General features: G+C 45.8%; 1 protein-coding gene across 1 annotated transcript; it reads right to left on the reverse strand.

Annotated features, from left to right (window-relative positions):
- Positions 1-217: 217 nt before the first annotated feature.
- MEX3C (mex-3 RNA binding family member C) lies at positions 218-8,613 on the reverse strand. Its single transcript, XM_026867010.1, has 2 exons — positions 8,604-8,613; positions 218-1,951 (listed from the first exon to the last, which is right to left on the reverse strand). The coding sequence occupies exons 1-2, from the start codon at positions 8,611-8,613 to the stop codon at positions 726-728; spliced, it is 1,236 nt and encodes a 411-aa protein (XP_026722811.1). The 3' UTR covers positions 218-725.
- Between the last annotated feature and the right edge of the window lie 1,975 nt (positions 8,614-10,588).

Here is a 10,588-nt window from a genome sequence, read left to right on the forward strand (position 1 = left end):
GGGGGGGGGGGTGTTTGTCAGGCAGCTTCTCTCCCCACCCCTCACCTCACTAATTTCTTTTCTGAACCTGCCAATAACATCACCCACTTCAAGAAATCAAACTCTGCTTTAAAAGAAAGGTATTTGCAATGCTGAAGAATTAGGCATAAGTTGTTACACAAAGCAAAAATAATTTCCCAAAACCTGTTTTTTTGTTGTGTGGTTTTTGTTTGTTTTTTTGTTTTTTTGTTTTTTTGTTTTTTTTTTACTTCAAAACTGGCAGTGTAAAGAAGGCAGCATTGGAAGTGTTGATATATTGATAATGCCACAAACCCTCCACGACGGACGAGTACTTCTGCGTTTAGGCGACGAGGTTCATTGCTGCCAGCCCACAGAAGTCCCAACGCTTCACAGAGATCCTTTAGAAAAAAAAAAAAACAAACCTGTCGAATTTGTTTTTAACGCTGTTGTTAACTGACGAAAACTTCCCCTCGCTCTGCCGTAGCATCACACCAGATGTATCTCTGTTAAACATGCCATCTGCTTACACTGAACCGGACAGAGACCACCTAGGTTTAGTGTTACCGTAGCAGCCTTTTGAGAAAGTCGAAATTTATTAAACAACTTCAGCCTAATCCCAAGAAAGCCCAACAGTCAGAATTCATTAGGAAGTTTACTAGAGGGTACCATTACACCCATGCCTTTAAGAGTTTGAAAAGTCCACGTATAACACTAGCTATATATATTTAAGAGTGAATTTGGATTGCCTGAGTAACAGCTGTCTGGCAAACGGGACACGATGGCGTTTCCTTTTCACAGATTTTGTTGGCACACTCCATGCAGAAGAGATTGTGGCCGCAGGGGACCAGGGCCGCAATGACTTCACTCTCGAAGCAGATGACGCAGTCGTGCTTCCGTCTCGACTCGGGGGGCGAGCTGGACGTGGAGCCACCGTTGGAAGAGGAATAGCTGTTGGTACCGTTGGAGAAAGCAGGGATGTAGATGGGAAGGCCGGTTTGGTGGCCGGCGCTAGGCGGGTCGCTCCTCACTCTCCTAGCCAAGGGGTGATCCAGACTTTCTGCAAAAGTGGGCGACAGGCGAGGTGTAGATGGTTGGCTCCCTCGGCGCTGAGGCTTGGCGTTATTAGTCGGGTCGTTACCGAAGCCAGAGAGCGGGTTTACAGGTTCAAAAGGGGTCCAAATGGTTTGGGAAGGAGTCGGTAAGGAGTCGTACGCCGGAGAGTCAACCACCAGGTCTTCCGTGCCCACCGCAGGCAGCGTTTCTCCAAACCAGAAGTTGCCTGTGCTGAAGGGACTCGTCGGGCTGAAGTCAGCCAACCTATTGCTTCCAAAATAGGAATCGGTGGAGCCGCTTCCCAAGGAGCTGGAGCTGTCATTTCTATAATTAGAAATCATTCTGGTGCGGCTAGGAGGGACAGGATTAGAAGCGAGCCAGGCAGAGCCCAGGGTGCCTCCTTCAAAGCTGACATCCGTACCGTTGTAGTGGAAATCGTTCTCCTCGTTCAGCTCGATGTAGTTGCCCGTCCTCATGGCTATGTGCATTTCGATCTCCTCGCGCGCCCGGTCGACGTTTTCGGGCATTCCCGTGACTTCGAAGACGGGTTCCTTGTCTCTGCTGGGTGTGACTATGTAGGTGTGGGTCTGCTGTTGAATTCTTTTGATTGTTGCTCCTTTCGGTCCCACCACCAGCCCAACGACACGGTAAGGCACCCTGACTTGGACCGTCGTCTGGCCCGGCAGGTTGGGGGTACACGGCAAACCTCCCAGGGCAGGGCCGTTCTTGTTGCGGGATGCTCTGATCATGGAGAAGTGTTCAGCAGCTGAGAGAATTTCCCTTTTGGCCATGGCTACGTCCTCTTTGCGTCCCGTGACGACGAAGATGGGTTCTTCTCCACGAACGGGGGTCTTAATGTAAGTATTCGTCTTGGCCCTTAGTGCTTTGATTTTGCAACCTGTTTAAAGGAAACAGATGCAAGTTTAATCTAAGTTTAGAAAGCCACAAGCAAGCCATTTATTTTAAGCTGTTTGAGAGTTTCAAGAAACCCTAGGGTGAAACCAGAAGCTGCCTTTTTTATCTCTGCAAGCCACATTAGAGAAAGCAGTACCAACTTCTACCTATTATTTCCGAACAGACCTCTGACACGGCCACAAACTATTTTAGCAGCGTTTCTTCAGCCTGTCATCTCCTCAATTGCTATTAGACCGGGAATAAACGTGGATGGTTTTTTTCCTTCCAACAGCCACGCTGTGGATTTAAACCAGTGGGTTTAAATTCTTCCCATCGATTGGGTACCCCGCAGTTATTTCTAAGCTCCAGCAAAAGGAGTTTTGCTCATACTTGCACGCTGATACGCCAGCCCTTCATGACAAGCGTGCCCTAAAAGCAAATTAAACATTTGTCAGTGAGAGAAGGGTCTGTATCACAACCTGTGTAGGATATAGATAAAATTATTGATTTACTGAGAACTCTTCATTTGCCTCCTGTTATCGATAAGTCTTATTTAAACCCTACTCTTCCCTATGGGGTGAAGGAGCCACTCCTTGAACTGTCAAAGAGGACTTCAAGCAGTTTGTTGCATGCAGATAAGTCTTACTATATAATATTATGTGCCTACGTGGAATTTCCTTCCTTAACTGGATAAATACAGTCTGAGAGAGAAGCAAAAAAGCTAATGGAACGTTTGTCTTTGATTTTTTTGGGGGACTGAATTATAAAGTTTGCTAGGACACAGCGGCAGCAGGCTCTTTCCTAAGATGCTAAAGGCATTTTGGCACGGTGCACGCAGAAGCACCTTTTACCCATCCCAGGACTAGAAAAGCAGGCAGCGCAAAACCGAAGAGACACAAGCCAAAAATTTAAGAGAGACGCGAGCACGTTCAAGACAGTCTCCTGGATTCAGCCTTCAGTGAATTTAACTTATTTCAAAACAAATTCAAAAGCATGGCACGCTGAATGGCATTTTACAGCAAACCTCAGCTTGAGACAACTACAGGCAACATTCGCAGACCGAGTGTTTTAAGCATCGCTCCACTCGCAGAGTGAAATTTGTGCCCATTTTCCTCCTTAAGTATCTCCTAACTGTCTTGAAAGAGTGTTTTGTCACTCCCTTGCACCCGAGGTACCACTAGCAATAATTTTTACGGTTCGAAAGCCACTCAAAGACGCACTTTATTCAGGACTATCTGCTAATGAAAAAAAAAAAAAAAAAAAAGGCAAATATGCAGATGCTGGTTGGGAATAGAGGGAAGGAAAAGCTGCTTCTTGCAGGGCCCCTGCACACAGCAAGGACAAAGGCTGAACACAACAGGCCTTTGTTTCCAGGACACAGCTGGAGAGGAAGTTCATTATCTTCAACAGCTCGTCGGGAGGGCTCTGGGAGGCCCTACCTCCACCCGAAAGCACACGGGAGGGCTCCCAGCAAGGGAAGGAGGTGGGGGGGATGGAGATCTCGAGAGCCAAACTGGAAGTTCTGCAAGAGCAGCAAGTGTCTGTAGGTGAGAACAAACCCAGAAGCCTCAATCTCCCACCAGAGCCCACCGAGAAGGGCATGAGTGCTCTATCAGATTTAAAAAAAATAAATAAAAAAGGAAAAACACAGGCACGAGGTGCCCTAAGAAAGCAGAACACATCCTTTGAAGCCGTGCCGGTTCCCAGCTCCTAACAGCCAGCAGCAGCCCACTTTGGCAATTTGCCTTTACTCTTTGGGTTGTTTTTTTTTTTTTCCCCCCCCCCCCATCTCTGTTTGCCTTTCTCCCTGGGAGTAAATCTGCTCGCCCGTTCCACTTCCCATTCCTTCACAGTTACTCAGAAAAGATGGTGGGCTCACACCTTAAACGCACAGGGATTCCCTAAAGCCGTGCTGCTGAAGTTTTCCCACCAGCCAAGCCCCCTAAACCCCAAGTCAGATGGGTAGCAATTAATTCTCCAATTTACAGATGACTTTCATTCACTCCATTCCACCCAAGCATATAACTTTATTTCCCCCCAAATTCGAGGCAGCATTTAAAGACTAGGAGCATCTAATCCAAGACATACACATAAATAAACAGCTATATAATTCTGTATTATATACCACCGTTCAGATTAATTCTAGATCCCAAAGCGCCTTACTGATTCTTACAGTTTATATTTTCTAAAAAAGAAAAAAAAAAAAAAGAAGCTTTTCTTGATGTTTTAGCTCAAATCAGAAAGTTAGCATCTTCAGCTCCGTTTGCCATTTCGGCTGCAAACTCCAAGATTGCTTTGCCAGAGCCACATTTCCAAACCACACTGGTGTGGGGAAAAAAAAAAAAAAAGCCTTCTCGTCTTTCTTCCTCAGGCTGTAGAATGGCACAGGCCAAGGTGGGCAGAAATTTCTTTTAAGGTACAAATCACATACCTAGAAAGCAGAGGCCAAACGCTGCCTCAACTCCCTGCAGCGACAGAACGAGACTTTTCAACATCAGAAAGCTGGCTTCAATGGGAAAGCTGACTCCACGGATCGTCAAGGTCAACTCCGAAAACTTTTCCGATAAAGTCAGAAAGAACTGAAGAAAGTCACCGCATGCGAAACCCAACATTTCTGAATGAGTCAGTCAATGCCCACTGGGTTTTGTCCGCCAAGGAGTGCTGGAAAACCCCTCAACGGCCAAAGTCAAGGCAAAACACAAGGTCAGTAGCTCATTATTACCGCTCCAAACAGAATGATTTTTTTTTTATTTGCTTTTACTCAGCTGCTCTGGCTTCCCACCCTCCTCCCTTAGTCACTACCCAGGCGATGATACGAAGCCACGGCTGATCCCATCCCCTCTCTGACAATTCGGGGCATCCAGAGGCAGCTGTGGCCACGACGACACAAGGTCGGCCAGCTATGAAGTCATGTGGCTGAAGGATGAATCAAAAAGTTTCCCAATCTCCCGAGCTTAGACACAGAAAGACAAAGGAAAAAATAAAAATAACACCGCCCCACATTTCTGCAATAAATCATCAGATCGTTGCATCGAAGACTCTGAAGTCCAGAGATTTAAAAATAAAATGCCTGAAGAGGGAACTTCTAGACTGAAAATTCAGTTTCATCAAACCTTCCAAACTAATTTTAGTTTTATGATGAAGGAAGTCAATACAATACAAGGTTGCCATACTCGGTCCGGCACTATCCACATTCCTAAGCAGCACACTCAGCCACAACTGACACATTTAAAGAAAAAAAAAAAATCTCTTAGTTTTGCTTTTGTTTAGGCAAAGATTTAGTACTTGCCTGCCCAGGCACCCGAGGAGGAGCCGAGCCCATACCAAGCCCTGCAGGCAGTGCTCCTCCTGTGCCGGCTGACTTGTATCATTCTTCTCAAGCCTCCTCCCCATTTTCCCTCAAGAGGATTATTTGACTGAATGTTTTAAACACACTACGAACATTATACTCCCCAAGAAACTTAAGGGTAGCTCTGAAGGAATTGTTTACCTCATACACCACCATTTTTAAGTGATCAAATACTTCCTTATTAAAAAAAGTGATGGGAAGACAGATTCTATTTTTTTTCCCCCCCTTTGAGCAAGGGTTAAGCATCGTGCCCGCAGTCCTCACGCGTCACTCCCAACTGTCACCCTTCATCATCGCAAGAGAGAGAGGTCAAACCCAATCTCAGGCCATTTACTCAACGAGGGAAACTCCCCAAGGGAGCCAGCAGAGCCGAGTGACCGCAGTGGCAACCCTGTGCACGCCTGCCTCACACCACCCCAGCCAGCCTGGGGCTGGCAGCCAAGAACCACCCCAAAAAAAACCCCCCAAAATGCAACTTGGCAACGCAGGGACACACACCTCATACCCACCACAGTCCTCCTGCCAAGTGGAACTGGGGTTTAGGCATGCAGGGGAACCCAAACTTCCTTAGCATCATGGCTGTTTAACTTAGACTCCCCAGTTATATTAAAAAAAAAAAAAAACAAGCTGAAAATTTAAGTAGAAACCTGGAAGTCACAGCGGGTAAAAATTCAGCGAGCAGCCCCTGTGAACCTCAACCGAGTGCCAACACCAGTTTGTTCTCCTTCCCTGCTCCTGAGGAGTACTTAGCGAAGGGGATCAAACCCGAGAACCAACTCCAGCTCTTCAGACGCATAAATCCTGGCGGCTAACACCGGAGAGCAGCGAGGTGGGTGAAGCTGCACGAGCACCAACTCTTCTCTTCCGCAGGAGGCAAGACAACCCCGGCGTCCTCCAAACGGGCCCCAGAGCAACCAGGAGAAAAGGGTTTTTTTCAGTAGGTTTGCCGTTATCTGCTGAAAGGCAATCCTTGTATTACAGCCTCCACGGTCTTTAGCGCTCAGACGAACGGGCTGACGCCCAGTAAGGAGGTGGCGACAGAGTAATTAGTCATGTCAACCTGGAACCGCGAGCCGCGAGTAAAGCCGTGCCTAATTCCTTACCTAGAAAGTAAAGGCAGAGTCTGGGAAGTCCCTGCGGATCCGCAGGGGCTGGCACAGCGCCGCCAAGGAGCCAGGGGAACGCACAGGGCTCTTGGTTTTCCATCAGCTTGGGGCTGTGGCGTGCAGACACGGCTTCGAAGGTGGAGCCTGTCAAGCTGGCACAGCCCTTATTTCACCGCTAAATTGCCACAAGCTTTTAATTGGGAAGCGGGAACTCCTGCAGCTAAGGTAAGGAAGGATGTGCAGAGACTGAAGCACTGGCTGTACCAGAAGGCCAACAGCTGCTGGGGCTGCAGAGCATCACACTGCCCACCTGATTAACGACCACAAAATTAATCTACTTCATTAAGAATGACTGCTCTACGTTATTTTTCAGAAGAGCTGGTGGTACAAGCTGCATTCTTTTGCGTAAGCAGAGCGCGTCCCCTCAGCTGTGGCTAAAACCAACTCTCCAGTTTGGGATTGTACAGTAGAAAAATCTGATTTATGCCCCATTTATTAAGCAGAGACGAAGCTGCGTTGAGACAGAAAACAAAAATCCTATTCTACGCTGTTTAATGGTTAAACCTCATCAAGCAGGGAAAAAAAAAAAAAAAGAATATTTTTGGCACTTCTCTGGGTTATTAAAGTCATACAAAAAATACTACCTGTTGTCTGGTCAGTTGACAGGTTACCATCAGCTAAGATCAATTAATTCATCTCACACCTTGTTTTAATTCATGGACCAGAGAAATTTTAACTCCTGACAATTTTTATTTATTTATTTTTTTTCCAACTGACTGTTGAATATAGTTAGTTGGGTCAAGGAAGATGAAGAAAGTAATTTCTCTTCACTTGCAAAAGATGCCAATCTGCACAAAAAAAAACCAACAACCCAACTTTACTCAGGCAACCATCGCCCCTGTGGCATGTTGATTTCAGCAACGAAGGCTGTAAAAAACCGCTTTATTTTTTTTAAAGCGGTTTTAAGAGACAGCCTAACCTTGGATAATAATTACCAAATAGATTTTTCTAAAGGCAAGTTTTCATCTCCTTTGAACGCAGCTTTCTCTCCAGCCAGAGGTAAGCTGAGAGACACCTCAGAGCGCAGCATCCCTTCCAAATACAGCACCAGACCAACCACCACCAGCTTCAACTGCTCCCCATTAGCATTATATAGTACAGATAATAGTCTGATCACTATTTGGGTTAATTAGGTGGTTAAGATTAGGGCTCCCGTGTGACAACTAGACACGATACATGCCAGAGAGCTCACAAATATGGATACACCAAGAGACAGGCACAGCTTGCGGCTGGGATTTGTTCAAGCTCGCGGGGCAGGTTTGGAAACGGAAGGCAGGCCCCAAAGGAGGAGAGCAGCTCACTGCTTAAATGGGGACACGGATGCACGCAGATTTTAAGCAACTGCCATTTTGTTCACTTAGCAAATCAAAGCAATCTCCTCCCTGGTGCTACCCAAGCTGTGGTTCCTTGGAGGTGGCCACCTGAAACACACACAGAGTTGTGAGATTAACGGCCCCGGGGCAAAGGCTTATCCCCACAGGGTAATACGTGCTCCTGCCCTTCAGCGGGTTGTGTTTTCTAGATTAATCTTTCAATTTATCGCAGTAGGGATGCTTCATGGGAAGCCACCAAGCAGAGCTTCTTCTCGAATTTCTGCTCCAAACCACGATACCGATAGCGTTACCATCTAAAAACTGGGAGCAACGTTCCGGCTCTGGAGCGTGGCTGTATTAATGGTTTTGGGCGACAGCTGGACCTCAGAAGTGCTGTACATGGGTAAGAACTAAACACTACAACAAGCAACGCTACAAGGAGGTAAACTAGTTGAGTAGCAAAAAGGAGAAAGAAAAACTCAACTGACAGCCACTCCGATAAAAGTTATTCCCAGAGAAGGAATGACGACGTCCGAGTCAAGAAAAATTAAAATGAGAGCATTCGCTACCAAAGACATTTTTTCCCTGCCTCCTGACCCCCTCATTAACTCACCGCTGCAATCAAAAGCTTTTAGTTACACGGCAGTTACCAAACCCCTGTGCCTGCCTGTGGAACATTTCAATACGACTCACGCTATATATAGCGACCGAGACTGCTCCCATTATAATTCCATCAGGCTCACCCATTTCTGAGGAGCAACTGACCACTTCTTTTGCTTCGTATTTTTTACATGTATGAATGCTAAGATGATACACGACTCTCCCTACCTGTCGGCATTCAGCTAGGACTGCAGAAGGAGGTTTAGACGTGGTAATTCCCAGACCAGCACTTCAAGCACGAGGCACCAAGAAGGTCAACCTGGAGATCCCAAGCACTTTAACCAAAAGCCAAAGGAATCAGCTCAACCCCTCAGTTGTGCCAGACCACAAGGAGCAGGACTTCATTTGGCTGCCAAGCTAACAGATGGGAAAAACGGGGAGCTTTAAGAGTCACTGACAAGGCTGAGAAATTCTCCCAGAAGAAGGCTGCGCCGAAGTTCTCAGGGATGTCTCCCTCTTTCGGAAACCGAAAGCCCTGGTTCAAGAACCGTGTACCAACTCTTCACTAAGAGATTTCTTAGGTATGTATCAATCAATTTATAAAGTAGTCAGCCTGCACATTGTTTCCTTCTGTATGTCAGGCTGGGACAATCTATCACATCAGTGATCTCAGAGGCAGAGGAATACTCCGATTCCCAAGACAGATGGCGACTCAGTAAACAAGTTACACGCAGCAAAAGAGCCAGAGGGCAGCAACTTGTATTATTAATTACTTGCACTACTGCAGTACCAGGACTAAGGTAACAGCTGCTGAGCAAAATTAGACAGATATGGTAGTAGAAAATAAGAGAGGGAGTATGTCCAATAAATAAAACTACAGGAAAAAAGTTGTTTTTGTGAAGAACGTTGATTTAGTGAATGAAACAGATAGGTGTGAGCAACAGTGGGGGGAAACCCGACCTGCAGAAGGAGGATATTAAAAGGGATCACCATCCAGCACGCCAAGAGGGCCAATAAAAGGAAGATTAAAAAAAAAAAGTGCAAATCTTCACCAACACCGAAGCCCTGATTCAAAAAAACGCCGCGAGAGCGGTGGTTTGAAACACAAAATTCCGCAGTATATTGTCAAATATAAAACGAACTAGAGGGTAAAAAAAGTAAGAGATACTGTGGTCTTTGTTCAAAGGAGCAGCAGAGAACTTGGTGCAGACCGCAGAATTACTGACTCACACCACTGAAGGAAACTGAGATCTCGGATGCTGGCAAGATCTCATGAACTTAAAGGAATACCTGAAAGAGAGAGAAAGAGGAGACATTCTTAAAGAGCAACCGAAATTGGAAACAAATGCTTGATGTAGGGCTTTTTGGCCTTTTCTTTTGATTAAATAAAACCGTTCTAGTTCTCAGCAGCCTTTTTTTTTTTTTGTTACAGCAAGTTTGCAACCCTATCCCTGTCTTTTTTTTTTTTTCCCCTGCAATAGGGCATTGGCCCTGTGGGGTGGAGGTATTACATCAAAACCAAATTGAAGATCTTTGAGATCCAACACTTTTGTTTAGAACAAAGTTTCTCTTCCAGAAATTCAGAGCACAGTGTACTAGAAGAGAGGGTAACAGGGGCTAAGACAGGGAAACACACAACATCTGCTGACTTGACCAACAGCTTAAAGAAAAAAAAATTAAAGAAAATCATCCCCCTTTTCTCATGCCACAGAAAAGTTAATCCAGTGCAGTTCAGGAGCACATTAATCAGGATTTCTTTTATATGTGTATGTTATAAACTTAAAAACTCTTTTAGACCACGGCAATTCTACAAGCAAAACAAAAGGACCAGAGGATTAGGAATCGGCATTTTACATCACGACATTTTTATTATTTTAATTTCAGCTTCATCAAAAAAAAAAAAAAATCTTACTGATGCAGGTATCAATCTACGAAGACCAGAAGTGAAAAATCTACGGAATTTCTAGCAGACTACACCAAGAGAAAACATCTCCTGAGCGTGCACTCTATTGGGTGTGCTTCCCACCCAACGAGCCAGACAGGAGCAGCATTTCCGACTCGAGGATTGATGATCCCAGCTGGAGAACCTGCACCCTTCTGACACACTCTGGAGCTTGAGTTGGATCTTCGCATAGCACAAGGGACAAACAGCCGAACTGAAAGGATGTTTGTCACCCAGCACCGGAGGAAAAGGCTGCAGAAGCTTCAGCAGT

Source organism: Athene cunicularia, unplaced genomic scaffold, assembly GCF_003259725.1.
Source record: "Athene cunicularia isolate RWA unplaced genomic scaffold, athCun1 SCF_10, whole genome shotgun sequence".
NCBI classification, from domain to species: Eukaryota; Metazoa; Chordata; class Aves; order Strigiformes; family Strigidae; genus Athene; species Athene cunicularia.